Here is a 27,776-nt window from a genome sequence, read left to right as displayed (position 1 = left end):
CCTACATAACAGAGATAAAAAATAGTTTAAACTATGAAAATTCTAACCAATGGATAATTGTTTCTTGATAGTTCTTTAGTCTTTTCTAAACAGTTAAGGGTAGATATTAACTGTCCCTATTCACCATTTTATCCTCAGGCTGTGCTGCTGGTACATAAGCAGATTCTTATGATTATTTTAAATGAACAATAATCTAGAGAAGATTAGAGAAAAACTCTAAGGAAGTAAGTTTTGTCCATCGTGAGGAAAATAATTAGTAAAGTTATATATAGGAGTATATTTGTTTTTAGCCCTAATAAACCCACACCTTTAAAAAAATTATTTGGTTATCAGAGAAATATAAGGCAAATAGCCAAACAGCCAAGCTAAACCGTGTTAGAAAGCCGTCTATGGTATCCGGAAGGAGTAGTTTTGTACTGCGACTTATCGTTAGATAAATGTCTGGACTTTTAAGTAAGAATTTTTACTGCCTTGCTTGAATAACAGTTTGTTATAAGATATTTTAAGTCTTTTGAAATGGTTTCAAACACACTAAGTAAAGAGTAACTTTCATTCTGCTGTTGTTTTTGTGCTGTCGAGGACTTGGGATGCATGACAAAGATTTGTGTTGCAGGAGGTAAGGTGGCCAAGCGCTGTGAGCATGCGTGAATACAGATTGCTCTGAGACGTTCCTGTCCACCGTGATCCTAATGAAGAGAAGAAGTATACTCTTGTGTCCGCTCTTCCTTCTCTTTTCAAATCAATTTTTCACGATAAAGACCAAATCAAGATACTGGTTGCTTTTATAGACATTTATTTTAATGAGCTCTAGGCATGTATGTTCGACCATCAAATTAGAGAGAATTATTTATTATTTAAAAAATAGAATTAGTGTTAACTTCAGTGAAAGGAATTTTCCTTTTTAAGTTCATTACAAATAAACACAGGAGGACTGGGCACAGTGGCTCACACCTGTTATCCCAGTTCTTTGGGAGGCTGAGGTAGGAGGATTGCTTGAGGCCAGGAGTTTAAGACCAGCCTGGGTGACATAGCGAGACCCCATCTTTACAAAAAAGTTTGTCAAATTAGCCAAGTGTAGTGGCGCATGCCTGTAGTCCCAGCTACCCAGGAGGCTGAGATGGGAGCTCAGGAGGTTAAGGCTACAGTGAACTATGATTGCACCACGGCATTCCAGCTTGGGGTACCGAGGGAGACCCTGTCTCTAAAAAGCAAAAGCGAAAACAAACAAAAGAGAAAATAAAGAACACAGGAACACATAAGCTAGTTTTATTAGTTATTAAGGGCAGTGTGGATAACTCTGGAAACAGTTATAAAAATGTATCATGTTATCATGGTGATATATTTTTCAAATCAAGATTACATGAGTCTTTGCTCATGTATGGCACATATAAAATATTAACACTTCAGTGGTGTTTAAGATGATGTGAGCTATCATTTCCTGGGCTATCCATCACATTTGTCAAAAAAATGGAAAATTATAGAATGATCAACATGGTTTACTTTTTATGCTTAGCAGAGTTACCATATGTAAGATACAGAGTAAAACCTCCTTGGGAAGTTATTCCTCATTTTTTTCTCACATGAAATGACTCAAAGCTTGAGACCCTTTCATGTATCCTCAATTTGTTTTAAATTTTCTTTTTAAGATATACTACCAGTTAATTCCTGAAAGTCATTTGGTATGGTTTTACAAATACAATCAAATGTTTACAATTTTACATTTTAAAAACACATTGGTCTTACGTAAATTCTTTTTTCCTTAGCAAGCAGAGATGAACTCCAGTCCAGAAAAGTTAAATTAGACTATGAAGAAGTTGGTGCATGTCAGAAAGAGGTCTTAATAACTTGGGATAAGAAGTTGTTAAACTGCAGAGCTAAAATCAGATGTGATATGGAAGATATTCATACTCTTCTTAAAGAAGGTATTTGGGATAATCTCAATAATTTTTGTTTTTTAAAGGAAGACCTGCGGGATTTTTTTTGTTTGTTTGATTTGTGGAGCTCAGATGTAATTTTGTCCTTGTGTTTTGCTTAGTAAAAAAAAAGAAGTAGTTTGTTTCTTCTTGTAGTTTAGTGACTGTCTCTGAGGAGGTAGCACAAACCTATTTTCAGCTTGGTGGTGGTGTTTACCAAGAAAGAAGGGCATGCGTTGATACAAATCTTTGATCACTGCCATAAAATTATTAATAATTCAGTCTTTCAAACTTGGCTCATTTTCATCATTTGGTCAGAAATATTCATTTACATATATGTGTATATTCACATGAATGTGTATATATACTTGTATGTATTTATATAGAGAGAGACTTATATTCTGGCTAAGTAATCAACCACTTTTCTTTCATCCGTTCATTTCTTCACTAATTTTGGAGAAGTTGCTTCTATTTAGCCATTATATTGCGTTTATTCTTTTATTGCTGCTATGCCAGATAAGATGCCTGATATTTAAGAATTCTAAATTTAAAAATAAAATGAATAAGTCAACTTTTAGTTGCAGTTTCTGTGACTCACATTAAATATGTTAAAATTAGAATCTCCATAGCCTACATAAACTGTGGATGTAAAATAAAAATTCCAAAATACCCAAAGAAATTCTACAATGAATATTGTTTTAAAAGCCTATGCCAATGTGTGAGACTGTTGAACCGCAGTTAAGTTTAAATTAAGATAAGAGTTATTTTGAAAGCTACTTCGTTGACAAACTTAATATAGTGTTCTTTATCCTTAAAGATATGGAAATCCTAAAGATTTTTATTGAATGCTTTATTTGGGAGACACAATAATGGTTAACAGAATGTCTGTGAGATGTGGATTTTTTGAAATGATTTTCAAAGATATTTTAGGAGTGCTTATCTTCCCATGTCTTATTGGATACAGTTTAAACTTCTTGGCCCTGTGCCCAAGGCCTTTGTATTAGTCCATTTTTACTCTGCTGATAAAGACATACCCGATACTGAGTAATTTCTAAAGAAAAAGAGGTTTAATGGACTCACAGTTCCACGTGGCTGGGGAGGCCTCACAATCATGGTGGAAGGTGAAAGGCATGTCTTACGTGGAGGCAGACAAGAGAGAAAATGAGAACCTAGTGAAAGGGGTTTTTCCTTAACAAACCATCAAATTTCATGAGACTTACTACCATAAAAACAGTATGGGGGAAACTGCCCCCATGATTCAATTATGTCCCACCGGGTCCTTCTCACTACATGTGGGAATTATGGGAGCTACAATTCAAGATGAGATTTGGGGGGGACACAGCCAAACCATATCGTTCTTCTATAAGCTCTCCTTCCTCCTTTCTGATCTAATTTTTTATCTCTCCTTACCTTGTATTGTATGCTCTGGAGACACTGAACTGTTATACTTTGAGCACTGATATGTCCTTTGCTATTTCTTGCATGGAATGTTCCAGTCCTCCCTACTCTCCTTCTTCCTTACTTCTCTACATTCTCATTTCCCATCTCCCTTTCTTTCCACCCCATCCTCTTCTCACTCCTCTTTCCTCCGCCCTTTCCTCTGGTCCTCTCCCGGAGTGCCTGCTGCCTGCACTTTAAGCCCAGAGCATCCTATTATCCCTCAGGTCCCTTAAATATCATTTCCTCAGAGCATCACCCCTGACCCCCCAAAAAATCAATTCATTGTACTTTATCATTATTTTTCATGATTAATTATACTTAATCATAATTTATAGTTTAATAATTATGTATGTATTTGTTTAATGTTTTTCTTACCCCACCACTGCACACCTAGCACCTAAGAGAGTATCTTGCACTTGTTACTGAATGAATGGATGGATGAATGAATGAATGAATGAGATGATTTTCCTGAGAATGGATTTATTCATCACTCAATGATGAGGTGTCCTGACTGCCTTGCTTTATTCTCTGCTGCATACTGGATGCTCAATAAATGTATGTTTGACTGGAATGATGTTGCTTTTTGTACATTTATTATTGGATGGATAATAAAACTGCCCACTCATGTTATCAGTGATTCATTTAGTGGGCTATAGTTACCTTCTAAAAATGACATTTTCTATGCTGTCATTCATTCCTTCAACACATGCATAAGCAGCAAGGGATATTCTTGGATTTTATCATACAGAGATGAAAATATGCTTGTTATTCTCAAGGACCATTTGATTAGGGAAAAGAGACAAAACTTCAATGTAGAGCTAACTGCAATCTAATAAGGTAATGTTACAGTATGAGTCAAATAGTATGTGAAAAGGGACTGATTACATCTGGAGATGTTAGGGAGAGCTTCAACAGAAAAGGTGGCACTCAAGCTCATTCATGAAAGATGAATAGACGTACAATGGGTAATCAAGTGAGGGAGCTTGGGATTCCCTAAAGGCAACAGTAGGTGCTAAAAACTGGAGAAGTGAAAATGACCACAAGCGTCTAGTATACATCAGGGACTGGGAAGTAATGGTGCTTAGAAAGGTAGTTTGGAGCTATATTGTAGAGGCCTCATAAATCATGCCAACGAGCCTCGGTTTCACCTATCGGACAATAATACTTTCAGCTTGTACAAACTCTGGCATTCATTCAGAAGAGATTACTGCCATTAAGCCTTTCCTTAACCAGCTAGAGCAAAGGAACCCATTGCAGATTCAATCTGTCCAAACTGAAAACTCCTAGTGAGTGAAATAAAGTTGCCTGCACTGTGCGGAGTTGAATTCTGTCCCTCCCAGTGCTTACTTCATTTCCCTTGGCATAAAAAACATAGTCATAGTGTCCTCGAATTGCTTGGGATACATTTTGGTGTTGAAGCATAATAGAGTTAATGTTTTATTATATGTGCTAAGCATTTTCTTCTCAAAGCCCGAATGTTGTTCTGGAGCGTGTCAGTTACACCTTATTGTTTACTACTTTTATTATTTCTCTTTTTTTTTAGACAGAGTCTCACTCTGTCTCCCAGGCTGGAGTGCAGTGGTGTGATCTCAGCTCACTGCAACCTCCGTCCCCAGGTTCAAGCCATTCTCCTACCTCAGCCTCGCGAGTAGCTGGGATTACAGGTGCACGCCACCACACTCGCTAATTTTTGTATTTTTAGTAGAGGCAGGGTTTCGCTATTTTGGCCAGGCCAGTAACGAACTCCTTACCTCAAGTGACCCGCCTGCCTGGGCCTCCCAAAGTATTGGGATTACAGGTGCAAGCCACCATGCCTGGCCTATTCTTTCATTTTTAATGCCCATATAAGAATGCTATTTGATTCTCTATTATAAAGTTACTTGTTGATGACAAATATTTAGAGTTGTAAATTAGGATTAGCATTTGTTGCTATCCTCAAGCCAAATAAAGAGTGAAAATAGGCAGCAATACACTTTGGGATACACTTTAGGATACTTTTGGGAATACATGCCTCTGAAACCAGACTTTTGGAGTTCTAATTCTAAACTGCCACTTCCTAGCCATGTGAACTTGGGGCAATTACTTCATCTCTGCCTCAGCTTTCTGTCTATAAAGTGGGCCTAATAGTAATTGCCTACCTTACAGTTGAGTTGTTTTCTGAGTGCATGTGCTCTGTAGCTAGGCACCCTCAATAAATGTTTGATTAATGTCCAGTCAGCGATGGGTGATGTTGTTGTTAATGTCATTATTGTAAGTGTTGTGTGAGGGTTTTCTTTTGCAAGACATCAGGAGCTATAGGATTAAGCTTGTCAAAATACGCTCCTGTCAATCGTATTGCGTGGTCTTAGGGTGGCGTGCAGTACACACAGCTGCCTGTTTACCAGAATTACATAGTGAAGCAACTGGGACAACTGGGATCTCACAACTTCATTCCGGAGCTCAAGGCCTTGGTTATTTATCTCCTTGATTGTAGGAGTTCCCAAAAGTCGACGAGGAGAAATTTGGCAGTTCCTGGCTTTACAGTACCGCCTCAGACACAGATTGCCTAATAAACAACAGCCTCCTGACATATCCTATAAGGAACTTTTGAAGCAGCTCACTGCTCAGCAGCATGCGATTCTCGTGGATTTAGGTATGTTTGGCATGCGGATTATAATTTACAAAAGTAAACAGCTGATCCTTCTGTTGAGTTGTTTTGGTTTTTGTTTGTTCTTGGGGCTGATAAAGAGCACCTGTTGGCATATGCAGAGCCATTGACTTTGTCCTTTTCTGAGGGCAAGTTGGCCATATTCCTGATTGATGATCCAATAAACGCCTGCGTATTAAATGAAGTTTTTACCCGAAAACTTTGCCTCTGCAAAGGGAGCCGTCTTATATTTAAATTATTATAAAGGTCATATTATGGGGTGCTCTCAGTTACTGCATTTTGAACAACTGACTTTTTAGGGCAGATAGTTGTATTTTAATCAGTGCTGGTTTTGAAACGGCTTAGAATAGGTTAAAAATTTAACAAAGGTTTACTAGGTATTCCTGGACACATTGCTGAAAACAATCCTTTATATATCACTTTTAAAAGCAACATGATAAATGGTTATGTTGGTGGAAATGATGACTATACACCTCTAGGGTGAGTGAAACATTAGTTGCGCTAATAGGGTAGGAGTAGGTACTCATGGCCTGGGGGAGAATTTCCAGTGACAAAATCATAAGGCAGTCTTTTTTATTTATTTATTTATTTTGAAATGGAGTCTCCCTCTGTCGACCAGGCTGGAGTGCTGTGGCTCTATCTCTGCTCACTGCAAGCTCCGCCTCCCAGGTTCATGCCATTCTCTTACCTCAGCCTCCTGAGTAGTTGGGGCTACAGGTGTCCGCAACCACACCTGGCTAATTTTTGTATTTTTAGTAGAGACGGGGTTTCACCATGTTAGCCAGGATGGTCTCAATTTCCTGACCTCGTGATCCGCCCTCCTCAGCCTCCCAAAGTGCTGGGATTACAGGCGTGAGTCACCGCGCCCGGCCAGTAGTCTTGTTAAATGCTGATTTTCAAATAACTTGTGGAAATAAAAATGCTTTGATTTTTAAAAATTATATTGTGTCTAATTTTTCTCTAATATACTTTATTATTTAAAAATATCTACATTATTAGATTAAATATTATACATTGGCATTTGACCACTTTTTTTGTACTGCTAAAAGTTGATATATGTCAGGTGGCCAGATATGTTATTTGGGCCCATTTGGGTAAATACAACATTACCTTATGTTTGGTGTCATCTTATATTAGGGCATATGAAAAATCACTAACCAAACCCTAGTTTTTAACCTCTGTTCCTTTTGGATGACAAATGGCTCTTGTTGGGAAAGGACCCAGCTCAGTTAATTACTTTTTTGAGCCCAGCAGAGGTAAAAAGGGGATTTTACAGAGAAACTGAAAATGACTTTTTGTGCTGATTGTGCCACTAATTGTGGTCTTAGACATATTACCTTGCTTCTGAGTGTCAATCCTCTCTACTAAGTGGGGGCATTGAACAAGGCGGTCCCTGTGTTCCCAAGCAAATCTGTGGTTCTCTGACCACAAATTGGTGATACGATCAGGGGTAGTCATGATGTCCTATTAAGGAGAGAGAATGAGATCATCTTACAGTCAGACAAAAATGGAGCTGGAATCAAGTTAATGGATAGAAAGTGCATTTATAGTTTTCCTTAGTAAAAAATTTAGGTGAGAAAATAAAACCATAATTTAAAAAATTGCTTATTTGGCTCTACTTGTAGCCATCTGTGTTTCTTCAGCATGCAATTGTTATTTTCTCGTATCTTCCTCTTACTGGCTCTGCAGAATTAATCTTATTGGTTCCTGGGGAAAAAAATCACTTTTAAGCATATGTGGGAGAAAACATTTTAAAACCTGGCCCTCTTGGAAGTTCAAACTGACAGGAGTAATCATTTCACAGGGACGCTAACATCTCCCTTCATTTTTGTGGCACTAGGAAAGTCCCATACCAGTATACACAGCTGTGATGTGAAGATGGGTTTGTTTCTGGGTATAGAACTCTCCTTTTAGTGATGCAGGACTCACATTGCCAGCTCAAGTGTCTCTGTGGTAATTTTATACCTAGAGGTAAATTTTAGAGGGGTATTTATTTGAAATTGACTTGACTTGACCCTTTATTTTCCTTGATATTTTTAGATATTGAAAAAGGAAAGTGGTTTGCATGACTCATGGAGGTATTTTAAGAGTAAAGAGCAAAATACAGTTGAAAAAGAAGTTTTCTTCTGAATGATAGTCTGAATGTAAAGCCAAACAAACCCAAAAAGTCCCTCCAGTGTCATATTATAAGAAAAGCAGAAATAAATCTGTTTATAGACTGAAGATTTTCTTTTAAATAATATAGTATCTCTTATAGACTTCTGGTTTCATTTAGAAGGTAATTGTTATATGAATTAGAATTTGCCTTGCTTTATATAGTCAGAATAAATTTTATATTCCGTTTTCCTGGTATCTCTCCTGGGTATGTCATCAGTTTGTGGATTTTTATTTTATTTTATTTTTTATTTTTTTTGCTAGAAAGAAGTATTGGTTAGCATAAAATGTTTCCTCCCATATCATACATGTGACGATGGTATGGTAGCCTCGCAGGACTTGGGATGAAAGAGAGAGAGACTCTTAGTTACATGGTGACTCCAAGCAACTCTCACTGGTTTGGGAAAGAGGGTTTATTTATTCTTGGAGGTCACTGAATTGCAATTTCACTGTGGTCTCCAAGGCATGAGGACATTTCAAAAAATATTTTTCTTCTTTTCGTCTGCAGGAAGGACGTTTCCTACTCACCCTTACTTTTCAGTACAGCTTGGGCCAGGGCAACTGTCACTGTTTAACCTCCTGAAAGCCTATTCTTTGCTGGACAAAGAAGTGGGATACTGTCAGGGAATCAGCTTTGTGGCTGGAGTCCTGCTTCTGCACATGAGTGAAGAGCAAGCCTTTGAAATGCTGAAATTCCTCATGTATGACCTTGGCTTCCGCAAGCAGTACAGACCTGACATGATGTCGCTGCAGGTGAGGCACTTGTGCTTCCCAAGGAAGGTATTAGACTATTACCAGAAATCCTGGCCCTCTTCTCAATTACTACAGTTCAGATTTAAAGAAATGGAGAGCCATTGTCTTAGAACTTGGATGAACACTGGGGCATGTTTTAGTTCACTTAGTGCGGGATTTGCTATTTAGGTAAACTTCTAAGTGTATGAGACCCATAGGCAGGATACCTTTTCCATAAAATTCCTAAAGTGAGTAAATAAGTAATTTAAGAAAGGTAGGTGATGAGGACCCAATCCTTTATGCCCTAAGTCTATGAGTTACATGGAGAAGGTATCAAGTCATCTTTATTAACTTTTCCTCAACTTCTCAATTAAAAAGGCTCACAGATCTTTTGTTTACAATTTGAAAGTGTCTTTATCGCTTTACTTTTGAGTGCACAAATAGCAGATACCATGTTATGGTTCTCTTTGAACTTATCATATCTCCCCTCCTTTACCTTCATGTAAGATAAGCCTTTACAGAGGAAAAAGTGTGAAAGCCAGTGGTGCCTTTTCAGTCTGCTTGTGTGTGTGTGTGTGTGTGTGTGTGTGTGTGTGTGTGATGGTGTCTTGCTTTGTCACCCAGGCTGGAGTGCAGTGGCACGATCTCAGCTCACTGCAGTCTCCGCCTCCCAGGTTCAAGCAATTCTCCTGCCTCAGCCTCCCCAGTAGCTGGGATTACAGGCAGGTGCCACCATGCCTGGCTAATTTTTTTGTATTTCTAGTAGAGATGGGGTTTCACCGTGTTGGCCAGGCTGGTCTTGAACTCCTGACCTCAGGTGATCCGCCCACCTCAGCCTCCCAGAATGCTGGGATTACAGGTGTGAGTCACAGAGTCTGCTTTTCTTAGCAGGCTCTCAAGAATCATCATTAAGATTTTTCAAGTATTTTGAGTGGGGTATTGACTGCCACTGCTGTCTTCAGCCTACCTCAGACTCCTTGTTTACACATTTCTTTCCTAGTTTATCACTTCTCTAAGTGGATTGGTTGCTAATAAGCAGTTTAAATTTTGTCTATAGATACTTACCTCAAACAACCACTGCCTGGCAATTTAAAGCTTTCAGTGGTTAAAAATATAAAAGAAGACTTTAAAGAGGATTATCAGGTTTTTCCTCCCTTGAAATGAGGTATGCATGACTCCCAGTTCATTGTAATACTATGCTTTAGATAAGAAGTAGTACTTTAAAGATGCTTTTAAAATATACTATTTTTCCTGGTTCCCAGAGATGAGTTTTTGCCTTTAATAGCTCAGTTGCCAATCTATGACAAAAGAATTGTGTTTTTACTCTGAGCATTATAGTAAATGATATTTTTTGAGAGTGAATGGAGATGAAGTATTCCATTTTTCTTCCTTTCCCAAGGTAAAATTTTAGCTGGGGAGATAGGGCTTTGCTATCACCATTAGGTTTTCTGGTGTGAGTTCCTATGATTTAATTCGTCATTGATGACTATTCATAGGTTTAACAAATCAAATAACAACTGTGGAAAGTTTTATTTTTTATTCCTAAACAGTTTACCTGTATCTTTTTATCTTTTTTTTTTTTTTGAGATGAACTCTTACTCTATCACCCAGGCTGGAGTGCAATGGCGCAATCTCGGCTCACTGCAATCTCCGCCTCCCGGGTTCAAGCGATTCTCCTGCCTTAGCCCCCCGAGTAGCTGGGATTACAGGCATGTGCCACCACACCCTGCTAACTTTTTGGTATTTTTAGTAGAGATGGAGTTTCACCGTGTTGGGCAGGCTGGTCTCGAATTTCTGGACCTCAAGTGATCCACCCGCCTTGGCCTCCCAAAGTGCTGGGATTACAGGCGTGAGCCACCGTGCCTGGACACCTGTATCTTAATATCAGCTAGGAATCAGATGCTCTTGTAAGGAATTCAATAATTCTGATTTTCAGAAACAACAGTTTGGTAGCTATTATTAGAATTTCAAAGATACAGGGAAGTACCTGTGAGGAGTGTTTGATCTGGATCCACAGATAAAAAGATATAGCTATCAGTTTAAAAATACAATGATATTTCAATTTACAAATTCTTCATCAATTTCACATTACAAAAATTCATGTCAATTGGATTTATACATTCATTTAGTATGCCCTATAAGTACCAAGAAATATTTTATGTCTATAATTTTGAAAATGCAGACATTTAAAAATCTTTGGTGACAGCATTGCGGTAGGTCACAGAATTGGGGACCTTATTCTGGGAGAATAGATCCTTTTGCATTTGAAAGTGGAATATCACACTTTCTCACTTTCTAGAGCAGGAGGTACTGTGTTGGGTCTAGCCAATAGGATGTTTAGAAGTGTGCTTGAATGCCTCTTGCAGTGGGTTTGAACTCACTCCACAGGATTTCTGATTTCTTGCTTCTCTCTTGGTGACTTGGGTGCTCCAGGCTTCAGTTACCTTATCTGTAAAATGTGGGGGTTGAGGTCTGTTTCAACTTTAAATACCTGTATCTCATCACGTTAGTTTCTGCTGCTTTCTGTGTTAAGCATAAAGGCATCATATCTTTTCCTCTGAAGTTTTTGGTCTCCACTTTTTTTCATCTTCTCTCTCCTAGCCTTATCTCTCTCTCTCTGCATCTTTCCTTCTCCAGTTCACCTCTTTAATCTGCAGGTTTGCCTTGGTATCTGTAAGGTGGAACTGAAGAATTATTTGTTCTTAGCAAATAGAATTTTGTCATTAAAGCTTTCTTTGAAGGAAGCCTGAATCGTGTTCTTATTTGCCCACATATCCCTTGATGGAAGAAACTCTCTTGACCCCCAGTTGAGAATGTACGATGGGGTAGGTGGGAAATAAGATTCTCTTTAAAAAATTAAATGTTGAAGTATTGCTTCTTTTTATAATCACAAGTGAATGAGAACAGTGAGCTTTTGATGATGTGCTTTCTTTTTATGCTGCTAATTAGACTTTTTTGATTTTTGTGCTTACCAAAATACTAATTCTTTTGTTGATAGGTGCTCAAAATTTCTGGTTTCTATGATGCAAATGGTCTAAAGGAAATGTATGGTTTTTTTTTTCAACATGACTTTTTGAGATAATCTCATTTAAAAAAAGACTTTCTGTTTGACTCCAGCTAAGCTTCTTATTTTATAGCTATGACTGCCTCTGGTTCTTTAATTCCCTTTTATTTACAGTTTGTGTGGAAACTGAGTTTCCAAAGATATTTGTTGTAGAGAAGGATGGAACAATTTTTTGTATTTATGCATAGTTTTTGATTTTTTTCCAAAGGAGTCCGTTGATTTTTAGTTCTGTACTCTAGAAATAATTGTTGAATTCACAACATAATTGGTTATTTTTATGCATTGTCATAGAGCTATTTAAGAGTGATGTTTTAATAATTTCTTTTAGTGAAAGAAGTTCTACTAGATTTAATAAAACATTTTATACATTTTTACCCCAAAATATCAAGCCAATATAACTGATCAGGGAACCACCACTTATCTGTTAACTGTGTGGATAAAAGTTTAAATTAAAACACAATTCCCGAATTTCTTTGTTACTTACTCCTGCTTTTTTGGTAGGTCGCTCTGTAGGCTGGAGTGCAGTGGGCGATCTCGGCTCACTGCAAGCTCCGCCTCGGGTTCCGCCATTCTCCTGCCTCAGCCTCCCGAGTAGCTGGGACTACAGGCGCCGCCACCACGCCCGGCTAGTTTTTTGTATTTTTAGTAGAGACGGGGTTTCACTGTGTTAGCCAGGATGGTCTCGATCTCCTGACCTCGTGATCCGCCCGTCTCGGCCTCCCAAAGTGCTGGGATTACAGGCTTGAGCCACCGCGCCCGGCCTTACTCCTGCTTTTATCTGTTGTATCACAGATATGAGTTTAAAAGTTTATGTGTGCTGTTTTTATGATGTTTTCTGAAATACCAGTAACCAACTCAGTAGCCAAATGAAATAATTTTTTCTTTTAGTTCTAGAAACATTCAGAAACAACTGCACTTTTTGCCTTAATCCCGTTTGTCATGAAAAATATGCTGCTGGAATAACTTGAATATTAGAAATAAATCTCAAGCTTCTGGCCCTGTAACATTCTAAGCTTTAATTCTATCCTAGCAGTGCAGATTGTCTGGAGAGCCAGAACTCTCTCATAAATCACAGTACTGCTGGTCACAGTAAATAGAAGTAAGCTTCTGCTCTGAACATGGTAGATTCTTTAGAACGGAGGCTTTTCTGGAATTAGTCTGAAATTAGGAGGGATCTTCTATGAGGTTCGTGAGCCAGGACAGTTCTCATTAAATTCCAAAAGCAATACCTCCCTACAGAAGAAAAAATTCCATTTCTATATATATATGTGGTACTCAAACACACGTGATAGAGAAACTTGCTCAGTCTTCTTAGATAGATTTTCAGTAACTTGCTTTATGGCTTCAGTTAAGTGAACTTGGATTTTAGTATCAACTTTAAAATCACAAAAATGAAGTAATACTGCTTATACTTATATATGTGAATTTGTTGTTAAATAATAGAATAAAATTAAAATCAGTGTATTTGATGCACATGCAGATACATGCATAATATTTTATTTTTTCTTTTCCAAATTAACTTTAGATTCAAATGTACCAGCTGTCCAGGCTCCTTCATGACTATCACAGAGATCTCTACAATCACCTTGAAGAAAATGAAATCAGCCCCAGTCTTTACGCTGCCCCCTGGTTCCTCACATTGTTTGCCTCTCAATTTTCATTAGGATTTGTAGCCAGAGTTTTTGGTAAGAGATGCCTGTAATTAAATGAAACAGTATTATTTATTCCAAGGACTATACTTCTACTTCTAGCCATATAATGCCCCTATTGTTTTATCACGTGTTACACAGAATAGCAAATTGCTAATGGAATTTAATAAATGTGCCTGGCTCTATTCCGACAGTAACTTAAAACCATATTTGTCTTACATAAAATTGAAATTAAAAAGGAAAGAAGAATTGGGCTTCTGTATTTGAGTAAGCTGTAATGGAGCTCTTATTTTCATTTGTACCTAAAAATCAGAGCGTATACTCCTAAAATCTGGACTAGGGACAGACTTTGTATAATTTTCCAGATTTTCATATACATCCTTCTACCCCCCCATTGTATTCTTCATCTTGCATTCAGAACACAGAGAAACATGTTCTTAACTTGTATCAATGTTGTTTCTAATGGCATTTCTTAATCTGACTTTTTGTTGTTAACAGAATAACTTTACTTCCTGTTTCATTGCTCATGTGACTCTTCTTTCACGCCAATGCAGTTATGGTGGGACAGTCTGTAAGACTAATGGCTCAGGGAAAACACTAAGTACAGTCAGTAGAGCCCAGGGCAAGTTACTGAGTAGTTACTTGCTCTAATCACAGTGTTTGCCATTGGGAATAAAAAGAGAGTATAATATGGTTTATGTCCCCTTTGGAGGCCCTTATATCTATTCACAAGTCTTTATACTTGTCTAAGTCTGTTATTTGAAAAGCAAAAATTAAAACAACAACAACAACCAACTCTTCATCAGAGGTTTGTTCTAATGATGTGTAGGACCTCAGTTACCTTAAAAAGGATTCCCTTAATTTTTATGTTCTGATCATCTATTTAGCAGACATGGGCAAAGCAGTCAGTATTCACTCACAGCTGCACTTCTGTTAAATTGGAGCTGTTTGTCAAATTGTACTGGCGCAGTTGTAGGTCATTGTCAGTGTTTGAGAAAATGAAACAGCATGCAGTGAAGATATTAGGGAATATTACAGATAGTAAGGAAATATGTTGTTTGGAGAAATTTGTTTTGAGGATATATGTGTAATATGTATATGTACCAGATTACATATGATATATTTCTTATTGAGGACTGTGGTGGTTTAAAAGTTAAACACTGCATTAGTGTTACTACAATTTATAAAATGCAACAAAAGAGTAAAGTTAAAATGCGCTGAATCAAAAGTTCATCAGATTTCTCTTGTTTATTGAATATACACTATTGCTTTTCTACAGTGACATTTTCTCTGGAGCTTGGGTTCCTATTAATGGGTCTTCGGTAAATCCTTTTGTTTATATATGTTTTTCTTCCCAGAGAATAATCTATCATATCAAAATGATGTTTCAGGGCACCTCTCTTTGACTTACCTTTGGAAGCTTGATGTCAAGAGTTCAAGAAACAAATGTCATCAGTATCAGTTTTTTGTTATGAGAATACAAATGATGCTGTTGGCTATACAACAGCTGTTCAACTCTCTTCTTTGAATTTATAAAAGAATAGAGCTGGCAGGAAATAGATGCATGAGCAAGAAGAACTGTTTGAAATAATGATTCTATGGTTCCATCTTCATTAAAGACTCTCTGTTGTATATTATTCATTAAAGAATGACATAGATTGAGAGAAACTTTCATACAAAAGTACTAAGTACTTGATACTTTTCTTTCTTTCTTTTTTTATTTTTCTGAGACTGAGTCTTGCTCTATTGCCCAGGCTGGAGTACAGGGCACAATATCAGTTCACTGCAACCTCTGCCTCCTGGGTCCAAGCGATTCTCCTGCCTCAACCTCCCAAGTTGCTAAGACTACAGGCATGTGCCACCACACTCAGCTAATTGTTGTATTTTTCGTAGAGACAGGATTTCACCGTGTTGACCAGGCAGGTCTCGAACTGCTAGCCTCAAGCCATCCACCCGCCTCAGCCTTCCAAAGTGTTGGGATTACAGATGTGAGCCAACACGCCTGGCCTAGTACTCGATACTTTTCAAAATTATTGCCTGTTTGTATTTGTAGGGAAGCAGGGCTTAGAGTTAGGGTAGCTCTTATATTTCTCTCCGGATTGAGGTTGTATGTTTGCCATTTGTTTTAATTTTTCTTTTAAGGTTTTTTTTTTTTTTTTTTTTAATTTCCTGGTGTGGCATAGATTTAATTACATAGCTGGTTCATTTACTTTTTATTATGGTAATGAGAGTTTGAATAGTACTCATTGGTTATGTTAATTTGTTTTTGTATTCCTGTTGTGAAGAAAAATCTATCAGTTGAATAACTGTCCTTGAGGTTTACCTAGTCTCCATTAAATTTGGCATTAAAAATTACAAATAGTTCATGGACAGAGATACACATTTTGTCCTTTTTTACCCTGGCTTTATCTGAGATTCTTAAGAGGAATATTAAAACATCTGCTTATCTGTTTAGTTATATTACTTTTTAAAAAAAGCTGGATGCTTTTGACCAGTTTTCTTTTGCAAAACATATAAAACAAGTAAATAAAAACCTTTAGCAGAAATAGCATGCTTTTTACAAGAGTGGATGCATAATTTTGATCATGAAAATTGTATCTCTTCTTTTAGATATTATTTTTCTTCAGGGAACTGAAGTTATATTTAAGGTTGCACTCAGCCTACTGAGCAGCCAAGAGACACTTATAATGGAATGTGAGAGCTTTGAAAATATTGTTGAGTTTCTTAAAAGCACGCTACCTGATATGAATACCTCTGAAATGGAAAAAATTATTACCCAGGTATGATTTAAATGCTAATAGTATTATAGAGCAGTTTTCTCTACTGAATATATATTAAATGGTTTAGCACACAAATGTAGCTTTGCTTGACAGGTATTTTCATCACATACATTTTATTTAGAAAGGGGACTGTTGTGAAATTTCTACATTGTGACATTGTCTATCTGGCTATGCACAGAAAATGTGGTTTAGTGCTACGTAATGAGTTTTTCAGGAATCCTTTCAATTTAAACCAATGCTAAAACTGAAGATAGAACTGACAGAGTCAGGAAGGCCTGAGAGTAAAATCAGATCGTCTTGCCTTTGTTATCTTGTTAATTATTTTGTAAAATACATGAAGAGGACATGTGGCAAGAGTACAGGCTTTGGAATTAGAAGGTATTGGGTTTGCATCTACTTCTAGCTCTTTAATTGGTTGTTTGGCTTGCACACATCAGCCTAATCGTCCAAACCCTAGTTGTCCAGAATGGTACAGTACTGGACAAGTTCTAGAATGGGATAATACTGATCTGAGAGGTTTTATGAAGCTTACATGAGGAGACTTGGTGTATCAGTCTTTGTCCTTCCAGGAAACATTCTCCCTCCAATGATTCAAATGAAGGAACTGTCTATAAAGGTGTGGGTAGGCCTAAGGGAATCCAACACAGATGTCCAGGTGCCCAGGAACTAGTAACATAGGGAAACTGTTCAAACCTCTGCTGCAGAGGGGCTAAGTGGAGGATGTAATAGTGTTACTAGGTCCAGGGAGAGCTGGAACTGTGCAGGAGGGTTCTGTGCTGGTTGTTGTGGTCTTGTTGAACTAGGCAGAGACAGATCAGGGAAGAAATACCCAACCCTTTTCTCCTGCCCCTCTTCATCTTGTGCTGGCATCTTCTGTTTGCCAAACTGAACCAGAAGCCAGCCAGAAAGTAAGTGTGGGGAATTGTCTGCCTGCCAGGGTACAATAGAATGGATGAGGGCAGAGAATGGATCTGAGAAGCAAACTGAGAGTAATCTGCACACCGTACGTGTAGTCCTTGACTCTTCATAGGAACCAGGTGAGTGGTAGCTATATATTGCTGCTGTTCAGATGCAGTGGACAAGCTTAAGAGCAGATTGATAGATTTGACAGTTAAGCTTTATGAGCATTGATAAAGTTTACCACTTTCCTGAAGGCACTTTTGATGGCAGAAAGACGATAGGGTTTAGAGAAAGGGAGTTTGGAACCTTGTTCTGGTGCCCAGCCATTTACTAGCTGTGTGCCTATGGGCAAGTTACAACCTGTCTGAGTCTCAACCTCTTCCTCTACAAAATAGGAATAACAAAAGTAGATTCTATTATAGTTTTGTATTATTTTAGGAGCAAATATAACCAATATGTGAAAGTATTTTGTACCCTGTAATTCATACTGTAATATGAACTCTTATTATATTAATACATATAAAATTTTATTTCCATTACATGGAATCTAAATCACAAATATCTATAAACAGTTTGTTAAAATGCTCTGTAAGCTGAAAAGTATAGCTTTTATTTGTATAGTTACTGGTTTATTAATTTTTCAGAAATATCTTTCTTGACTGGAATCAGATATTATGCTTTTAGAGATTTGAAATCAGATATCACCTCCCTTCTAAAATTGATGAGGAAATTGCCTGGCGTTACAGATTACTATTAGGATTAATGGGTAGAATTTATAGGCAGGTAAATTTGAACTTGATATTGGGAGAATTTCCTAACAATTAGAGTTGATTACTGTGGAATGAAATGCTAATATTAAAGGAGACTTTGATGAACTTTATTTATGGACACTGGAAAAAAATGCAAATAATGCAGAAAATCACAAAGAAGGAAACAAAAGTAACTATAAATCTCAACATCTAGAGATAACCTTTGAAACTTTCTATTACATGTTTCTTTGCTTATATATACATATAAAAATGTATAAAGTTATACATAAATGAAATCATACTATATATACTATTGTGGAACCTGATTTATAATTAAAAATATATAGAGTATTAGATTTTTTCCAGCAACTATAAATCCATATTATCATTTTAATGGTTGTGTAATAATCCATTGTATCCATACCCACTAAGTAAGGAAAAGATGATGGTTATTTGAGGATAACCAGTTAGTCTAGAAGTTCTCTTATTAAAATGTGAATGTTTGAGTCTCTCTAGTAGTAAGTAGTAGAGTAAGTCAGATTTTTTGTGGTTTCTTTTCTCTTCTCAATGTTAGTATAGAGACCATTGCTTGAATAGCAGCTGTAGTCTCTCCTTCTCCCTAGGAAGTTTGGAGTAACTGTCCTCTAGCTTCAAAGCAAGCGACCTTCCTATTTAGTGTTGATATGGGAGAGCAGTAGCAGCCCTAATTAAACCTTACAGCCCTGGACAGTGGTCACAGTGTGCAATTTTGAGGATTCTCTGTGCGGTACAATATGTAAATGACTCTTTAAGAGGCTTACAGGGAATAGCAAATGGATGAAAACATTTTTTAAGATCTTTCTGCTCCATTGGCAAATAAATTAGAAATGCTTTTGGTTGCTTTATTACAGTAATACCCTATGCAATTTTGCTTACTAATCAGCAGAGATTATCTCTAACATAATAATTACTCAATAACTAATGTTGTTTATATAGTATACTACATTATGAATATCTTGGCTGCAAAATACACTTGGACATTAATTTATTCTAGTGACTTGGCTTCCCGAGAATGTTTCAATTGCATAGAAATAATCGATCTGTTCTATTTTTAAAGAAAAAATTTCTTCTTTCACAGAAAGAGCTGTCTGTTTTTATGTTGACAGTGTAAGCTATATCTAATTTATTCTTGTATTGACAGTTACACTTTTTTTCCTTTTTTATGCTTTAATGTTCTTCATTAATAAGTATTTGGAAATATACATGAAACATACCAAGATACACAAGCTGTATCTTGTTATACATACCAAAGGCTAGCCTAACCCATGATACTTTCATGGCAGGTTTTTGAGATGGATATTTCTAAGCAGTTGCATGCCTATGAGGTGGAATATCATGTGCTACAGGATGAGCTTCAGGAATCTTCATATGCCTGTGAGGATAGTGAACCTTTGGAGAAGCTGGAGAGGGCCAATAGCCAACTGAAAAGACAAAACATGGACCTCCTAGAAAAATTACAGGTAAAGAAATAAAGATTTGAGCAAAGAAGTACTTTAATGCCTCCTGCACGCACAGAACTACTTCAGGAATGGAAGGGATATGTGTGTGGAATGAACCATTGCTAAGCAAGAGCCCATGTATCAGACTGTCCAAATGCTCTGGGGCTACAAATGACATGTTAAATTTAACATTACTTGGAAAAAATGCACCCTCACAAAATAGCTAAATGGCAGTTCAAAGTGGAATCTGCTTAAATACCTGTTGCATATTACAGATATTTGGTTAAGTTCAAGGGAGGAAGAATTGAATGTAGGAAATTGATGAAGTTGTGAAGCACCTGGGCTTGAGCTGGAATCTGGAGGGTTGGTGGAAGAAATGAGTGAGGAAGGTCTTTAAGTCAGGCTGGGTAGGAGGGTGGCATCAATAAGGAGGACATGGCAGAGCAGCAGAGTTAGGCTGATGTCAATTTCAGATAGATGTTGGGGAGAGTTAGGGTAAATATGATAGAGGCGGAATTGTAAGTGACTTTCAGTGTCAAGCCAAAGAACCTGACTTTAATCCTGTCGAGAGGGAAATCTCTCAAAGTTTTGGGGCCATGCTGTAGAAAGATCAATCTGGGAACCTTGATGAGGACAGATTGAGATGGGAGAGAAGGTAAGGAGGCCTGCTAGCAGTCACTTGTGAAAATCGATTGTGGATGATGAGAGTTGTCTAGACTAAAATGGAAATTGAAAAAGAGGGAGACATGTCTAGATAAATTGAATTACATGTAAATATTACATGTAATATTAATACATCATTCCTGCCATCAGGGAGTTCACAATTATTATTTGAGAATATAAAACACTATATATCTGTATCTAAGCACATACTTATACATGCAATAAGCAATTTATTATAATTCTGTATTTGCAACTTGTATATGTGTGCTGTGTAGTCATGCCCCGAGGGGAGGGGCTTGAGAATGATCATGGGAGGGAGGCTAGCAGGTGACCCTCCTGAAGTCTTCAGGGGAGATGACTTCAGGGGAGTTTCAGTGCCTAATGGCTACTTGGTCTCCACTTACTCCTCCTCTCCATTTCCTCAACACTGCACCTGGCTACAGACTGGAAAACACTAAAACTCTGCTTCTATATGGTGAGTCCCCTGTCAAGACCAGTCAGGAGAGACAGGTTAGAAATGACGGGTCTCTAAAGTGGTTGCTTCCCAAGAATGGGGACACTAAACTTCCTTCACTTTGTCTTACATTGGCTCTGGCTCATAGAAAATTTAAATCTTTTTTCTATTCAAAAGAGGGCAACATAGTCTATTTTCATAAAGAAAAATAAATGGTTGGTATACTGTCCATTTTTAGTTGGATATTTCAATGGCGATTAATTGAGTATTTGCCCTTATTAGGGAAGGTGGGTTTGTACCTGTTTTATAATGATTCTTCTGAACTTACAGACTTTTTCACTGACAGTTCAGTGTAGTCATCATCAGTTACTCGACCACCCCTCACATCTGTAAAAACTGATGAAAGTCCAAGTGTATGTTTAGAGAACTCCGTATTTCAGTCAGGGAAGGAAAATCTCTTTTAGCACTGCAAGATAGTGTCAGGAATCTCCTGTTTCTCCTTCAGCCAGGCCAGATCCCTCCCGCTCACTCAGGGGAACACCAGTGGGTGCAGAATAAGTTCTGCTACTGTTGTTGAGGGGGTGATTTAGTATTGAATTATTAGTGTATTCAGTGAGAGGAGATGACTCATGATAGTTCCATAGTTACATCTTTGTGAAACCTAATAAATCATCGTTTCATGTAGGTTTTCAGAGTATTTGTTTCACATAATATTTTATTAAGTAATTCGAAGTAATTGGTTAATATGGGTAAGGACTGGCTCCTGCTATAATGAATCATGACTTTAGCAAGACATTTGATTGCAAATCAAATTTTTGATTTGGAGGATTTTTTTCCCCCCAAAACAGGTAGCTCATGCTAAAATCCAGGCCTTGGAATCAAACCTAGAAAATATTTTGACAAGAGAGACCAAAATGAAGTCTTTAATCCGGACCCTGGAACAAGAAAAAATGGCTTATCAAAAGACAGTGGAGCAAATCCGGAAGCTGCTGCCCGCGGATGCTCTAGCCAATTGTGAACTGTTGCTGAGAGACCTAAGCTGCAACCCTAACAACAAAGCCAAGATAGGAAGTAAGCCATAATTGAAGAGGCGTGGCCTCAGCAGGAAGTGCTCCTTAGAATACTACAGAGAGGAAGAGCCTGCATGCCGCTGGCCCAAGGCTGGACCCTGAAGCTGATGGAACCACCTAATACTGGTGCTGAGCCCCTAGTCACAGCAGGTGGACCTCGTGCTCATCAGAGCGTGCCAATCCTAAGCCATTGGACATATGTAGATTGGTTTTTGTTGTTGCTATGTATATATAAATATATATATAAAATGAACATAGTTCATGCTTTCAGATAAAATGAGTAGATGTATATTTAATTTTTTTAGTCAGAACTTCATGAAATCCACACCAAAGGAAAGGTAAACTGAAATTTCCCTTGGACATATGTGAAATCTTTTTGTCTTTATAGTGAAACAAAGCCAGAGCATCTTTGTATATTGCAATATACTTGAAAAAAATGAATGTATTTTTTTCTCCAAAGAACAGCATGTTTCACTCAATGGTGAAAAGGTGGAAACATTTATGTGACTTTATGTGTATCTGTCTTAATATCTACTGACATTGTCTATTTGAGGAAAGTGACTGAATACTAGTCATGCTCCTATGAGTTTTTTGGGAAGGTAGGGGCATTTCTCCCTGCCTGCTTTGTGCCAACTAGCGTGTTGCATCTACATGCATTGTGAGTCTGGTTAAGAATTACTATAAACATACATAAAGAGAAAGTAGGACATTGTGGCTGAGTGTACCCAGCTCTAGGTAAAGGAGAATATCGCTAATTTTTTAGCGAACTAGATCAGCATTATTACTCAAACTAAAAATATCACACCTGAAAAATTTAATTTAGGACCTAAAATGTCTAGATTAACTTTCTGCCTTTTTAATTTAAATAACTCATTCAGTTGTGAATGAATTCCTCTTTATTTGGTGCCACAGTCACCAAATGACAAGGATTTGCCATTTTCCCACTAAATTGTGAGTGCTCATAATTTAGGTCTCTCTACCTTAAATTCAGTGTAAGGAAATGTAATTGTGATTGGTTTTTTTCCAAAGATGACAAGCTGTGTTGAAATACATTTTTTCTTTTGACCAATTGACAGACTCTAATAAGCTTTAATAATTTTCCCCTTTTATGTGAAAAGTTTTGAGAACTATGAAATATTTAGGAACAAACTGTTAAAATCCATTGGAAGGGAAAAGTGGTACCAATGGTACCAGCTCAACTAAAACCTGCAGTTCTGCATTTCAACTCTTCACTTCCTCAGTCTACAAATAGCTTATTAGAGGACATTCACGCATGCTGGGTATAGGCAAATAAAGTAATTTTCAAAGTACATTTGCAATTCTCTTTTTCAGAGATGATTCTAGGATAGTGCCTCTGAAAGTTGATGCAGCATTTTTGCCTTTCCAAAAAGTATTTATCGTCACTGCTTTTTGCAGTACTTGTATTTTCACAGATGGATTATCTGGGGTAATTTTCTTCAAAGGGAGTTTGTTATACACAGTGAAAATTTATTATAGAGTAGAATAGTAACGCTCTAGAGGTTTCAGAAAGCTTTGATGAACAGATGACAAACATCCGAAACCCCCTGTACACTGTTAGCCAGTGTGAATATAATAACTTGTTATAGCTCAGTGTGCCCTTGAATCCAGACAGTTTCTTAAAAGACAATAAAATCTTATTAGTAAAGTTAATGTAACTTCTAAGTTCTAGAAAATGCTGATTCTGTCTACCCCATTCAATTGGGGGCTACTAATTGATTTGTTGCTTGGTTTTCCCGAGAATTTCTCTATTTGTAGGAGGGGTTTTTTCTTTTTACTGTCTGTTGATGGAAAATTACTTTATGGGTGTGATGCACAGATGGTAGCCAAGGAATCTGTTGGGAAAGTTTGGAAAGAAACCTTTTCTTTCTGTTATTCAGTTTAAAGTAAACTTTATCCTGGATGTTTATAATCAACATTAAGAGTTATATTACAGTGTTCAGAGATTAAGCTGACTTGGATTCAATATTTTCTTTTGAAAATGAATTTTCTTTTTCATTTGTGATTTTTTAAAAATGTTGCACCAGTTATGCTTCATGCATTGTTACATCTTCATCAGGTTAATGTAATGTCTAGTTCCTTTGCAATAAATATATTACTGCAGCTTTCTTGACATATACTCTTTCTTTTCGGGAGAGAAGAAGCTCTTGGTTAGAGTCTTTTACTACAGGGGTCCCTGGGTACCTGTCCATGGCCTGTTATGAACAAGGCCACACAGCAGTGGTGGGCATGTGAGAAAGCATGACTGCCTGAGCTCCGACTCCTGTCAGATCAGCCATGACATTAGATTCTCATAGGAGCGCAAACCCTATTGTGAACCTGTGCATGCAGGAGATCTACATTGTGTGTTCCTCAAGAGAATCAAATGTCTAATGATCTGTCACTGTCTCCCATCATCCCCAGATGGGATCGTCTAGTTTCAGGAAAACAAGCGCAGGGTTCCCACTAATTCTACGTTATGGTGAGTATATAATAATAATAATAGAAATAAAGTACACAATAAATGTGCTTGAATCATTTAGTCATCCTGAAACCATCCCCTGCCACCAGTCTGTGGAAAAATTTTCTTCTATGAAACCAGTCCCTGGTGTCAAAAAGGTTGAGGACTGCTGCTTTGTAAGATCTGCATGGTAAAACCCCACCTCTAGTAAAAATACAAAAATTAGCCAGGCATGGTGGTGCGCATCTGTAATTTCAGCTACTCAGAAGAGTAGGAGAGGCATGTATTGTTACTTATAGGAGGCCAAAGAATCGTCTGAACCTGAGAGGCGGAGCTTGCAGTGAGCCATTGCGCCACTGCACTCTAACCTGGGCCACAGAATGAGACTCTACCTTAAAAAAAAAAAAAAAAAAAAAAAAAAAAAAAAAAAAAGATCTGCATGGTTTGGATTGTACCTACTTAAAATTGCTACACAAATAATTCTTCGTAATAGAATCTGAGACAACAAAGATAATTCAAGAGACATTTATGTAAGTACATTGTTACCAGTTTTCAACTTACTTTCTCAATGGAGACTTTTGAAAGAAAATTATAAGCAACCACATTGACAGATTTGCATTCTATGCTTTTATTTTCCAGGCCCCCTCATAGATAGCAAGGGAGAGAAAGAGCCACAAGAAAATACAAAATTTTTCAATTGGATGCAGATAATTAAGAATTAAGGACACTTAGTGATGGATGTGATATGAATGTTTTTACATAAAATATATATCTCTTGGAGTATTCTCATGTATATTTGTAATCCAATAAAAATACACTATATCTTCTTGCTGACTTTAGGACTAACACTTTTAACTATTTTTCACTTAATGTAGTAGTCAAGCATTTTGAGAATGAGGCACTGTAGTCTTAATATTACAGTCTCTTAATATCCATGTTGACTTTTGTTACTATGTCACCAATTCTTTTTTCACAGTACCAGATTAGGAATAAGAAATCTATCATCTGATGGCATGAAGTATTTAGTCCTTCTACCACAATGTGACACTCTCATTATATCACTCATTAGCTGTGATATAATGAGAAAAGCACTGGATTTAGAGTGAGAAGTTTTAGATCTATGTACTTTTATTTACTTAAAATAAAAGCACTGGATTTAGAGTGAGAAGTTTTAGATCTATGTACTTTTATTTACTTTTATTTATTTATTTAAGACCCACCACTTTTATTTACTCATTCAACAAATAGTTTTTGTGAGCCTATTCCAGGCTAGCTGCCTGAAATCCAGGGATGGAGAAGACATACTCCTTGTCCTCAAAGAATTTGCATAGCCAAACAAGACTAAGAAAAATAACAAATCTGGAGGCATCACATTACCTGACTTCAAACATAATACAAGGCTATAGTTACCAAAAAAGCATGGCACTGGTATAAAGATAGGCACATAGACAGTGGAACAGAATAGAGAACCCAGAAATAAAGCCAAATACACAAACGAATCTTCCACAAAGCAAACAAAAACATAAAGTAGGAAAAGGACACCCGTTCAACAAATGGTGCTGGGACAACTGGCAAATCACATAGAAAAGGATGAACCTCATCTCTCAACTTTTACAAAAATCAAGATTTAAATCTAAGACCTGAAGTCATAAAAATTGTAGAAGATAACATTAGAAAAACTCTTCTAGACATTGGCTTAGGCAAAGACTTCATGATCAGAAACCCAAAAGCAAATGCAACAAAAACAAAGATGAATAGATGGGAATTAATTAAACTAAAAAGCTTCTGCACAGCAAAAGAAATAATCAGCAGAGTAAACAGACAACGCACAGAGTGGGAGAAAATGTTCACAATCTATACATCTGAGAAAGGACTAATATCCAGAATCCACAAGGAACTCAAATCAGCAAGAAAAAAAAATCACAGCAAAAAGTAGGCTAAGGACATGAATAGACAATTCTCAGAAGAAGATACACAAGTGGTCAACAAACATGAAAAAAAAGTGCTCAACGTCACTAACAGGGAAATGCAAATTAAAGCTGCAATGCGATACTGTCTTACTCCTACAAGAATGGCCATAATAAAAAAACTCAAAAAATAATAGACGTTGGCATGGATGTAGTGAAAAGGGAATACTTTTACACTGCTGGTGGGAATGTAAACTAGGACAACCTCTGGAAAATAGTGTGAAGATTTCTTAAAGAACTAACAGTAGATCTACCATTTGATCCAGCAAACTCACTACTGGATTTCTGCCCAGATGAAAAGAAGTCATATGTTGACTTACAAATATATATACATACATACACACACACACGCCTATATATACATACACATATATACGTACACATATGTACATATATACATATATATACGTGTGTGTGTGTATATATGTTACATTTTCTTTATCCACTCACTAGTGGGCATTTGGGCTGGTTCCATATTTTTGCAATTGCAAATTGTGCTGCTATAAACATGCATGTGCAAGTATCTTTTTTGTATCGTTACTTCTTTTCCTCTGGGTAGATACCCAGGAGTGAGATTTCTAGATCAAATGGTAGATCGGTGTGTATGTGTGTGTGTGTGTGTGTGTAGTATTCCATGTGTGTATATACACACACACACACACAGAATACTATACACATGCGTGCGCGCACACACACACACACATGTATAAGAAATACTACTGAGCCATGAGAAAGTAATGAAATAATGGCATTTGCAGCAACCCGGAAGGAGTTGGAGATCATTATTCTAAGTGATGTAACTGAGGAATGGAAAACCAAACATCATATGTTCTCATTCATAAGCGGCAGCTAAGCTATGAGGATGCAAAGGCATAAGAATGATACAGTGGACTTTGGAGACTCAGGGAAAAGGGTGGGAGGGGGGTAAGGGATAAAAGATTACACATTGGGTGTAGTGTACACTGCTCGGGTGGCAGGTGCACCAAAAGCTCAGAAATCACCACTAAAGAACTTATCCATGTAGCCAAAGACCACCTGTTCTCCAAAAACCTATTGAAATAAAAAATAATAAAAAAGAAAACAAGAGAGTTTATACATTAAAGTGGAAAAATGTAGTACAAACAAGACTCATTTCACTCAGCCTGGATGGGGGACTGGGTAGCATTGGAGTGGGTGTCAAATGTAGTGTGAGGATGGGATGCTTGATCTGAGTCTGGAAACTGCAGTAGAAGTTGACTAGTTTATGTAAAGCAATATGTGAAAGATAGGGGATGGCGCAGCAGATCCTCAAAGTGTTATTTTATTACAATGTTCATGAGAAAAAAATAGATTCCGTGCCAGGGCCACTGCTTATGTGGAGTCTGCCCATTCTCCCTTAGTGAATTAGGTGAGCTGGCATGTCTAAATGGCCTCATTGTGAGTGATTGTGGGTAAGAGTGGCCCTGCAATGGGATGGCAAGCTGGCCAGCATTGGTTCCTGCTTGGGACCCTGAGATGCTGGGATGGACTCCAGCCAACCAAGACCCAGAGATGGAATAAATTGGTTGGAAAATGAATGAATAAATACAACTGATTGTAAAATAAAAATTGATAGACTTTACAATACATGTATGACACTAACGGATGCAGTATGAAAGTGCTCAGCGAGCCCTCCATGT

At 37.3% G+C, this 27,776-nt stretch overlaps 1 protein-coding gene across 5 annotated transcripts in view; it reads left to right on the top strand.

Moving 5' to 3' along the window:
* The window catches only part of TBC1D4 (TBC1 domain family member 4), a 207,449-nt gene extending 183,630 nt beyond the window's left edge, over nt 1-23,819 (top strand). For 3 of the 5 annotated variants that reach the window (XM_017951315.3, XM_017951314.3, XM_031655904.1), the window contains 7 exons: nt 1,764-1,922; nt 5,827-5,985; nt 8,663-8,907; nt 13,476-13,635; nt 16,210-16,379; nt 19,351-19,527; nt 21,472-23,819. In XM_017951315.3, coding sequence (XP_017806804.2) covers nt 1,764-1,922; nt 5,827-5,985; nt 8,663-8,907; nt 13,476-13,635; nt 16,210-16,379; nt 19,351-19,527; nt 21,472-21,705 — 1,304 coding nt within the window. In that variant the 3' untranslated portion in view covers nt 21,706-23,819. Of the gene's footprint in view, nt 1-1,761; nt 1,923-5,826; nt 5,986-8,662; nt 8,908-13,475; nt 13,636-16,209; nt 16,380-19,350; nt 19,528-21,471 lie in introns of all 5 variants that reach the window. The other 2 variants (XM_031655903.1, XM_031655905.1) reach the window with 1 other exon arrangement.
* The last annotated feature ends 3,957 nt before the right edge of the window (nt 23,820-27,776 follow it).

This window comes from Papio anubis, chromosome 15 (assembly GCF_008728515.1).
Source record: "Papio anubis isolate 15944 chromosome 15, Panubis1.0, whole genome shotgun sequence".
Classification (NCBI taxonomy): Eukaryota; Metazoa; Chordata; class Mammalia; order Primates; family Cercopithecidae; genus Papio; species Papio anubis.
The sequence above is the reverse complement of the archived record's forward strand: the minus strand, read 5'-3'. Positions and strand labels throughout refer to the sequence as shown.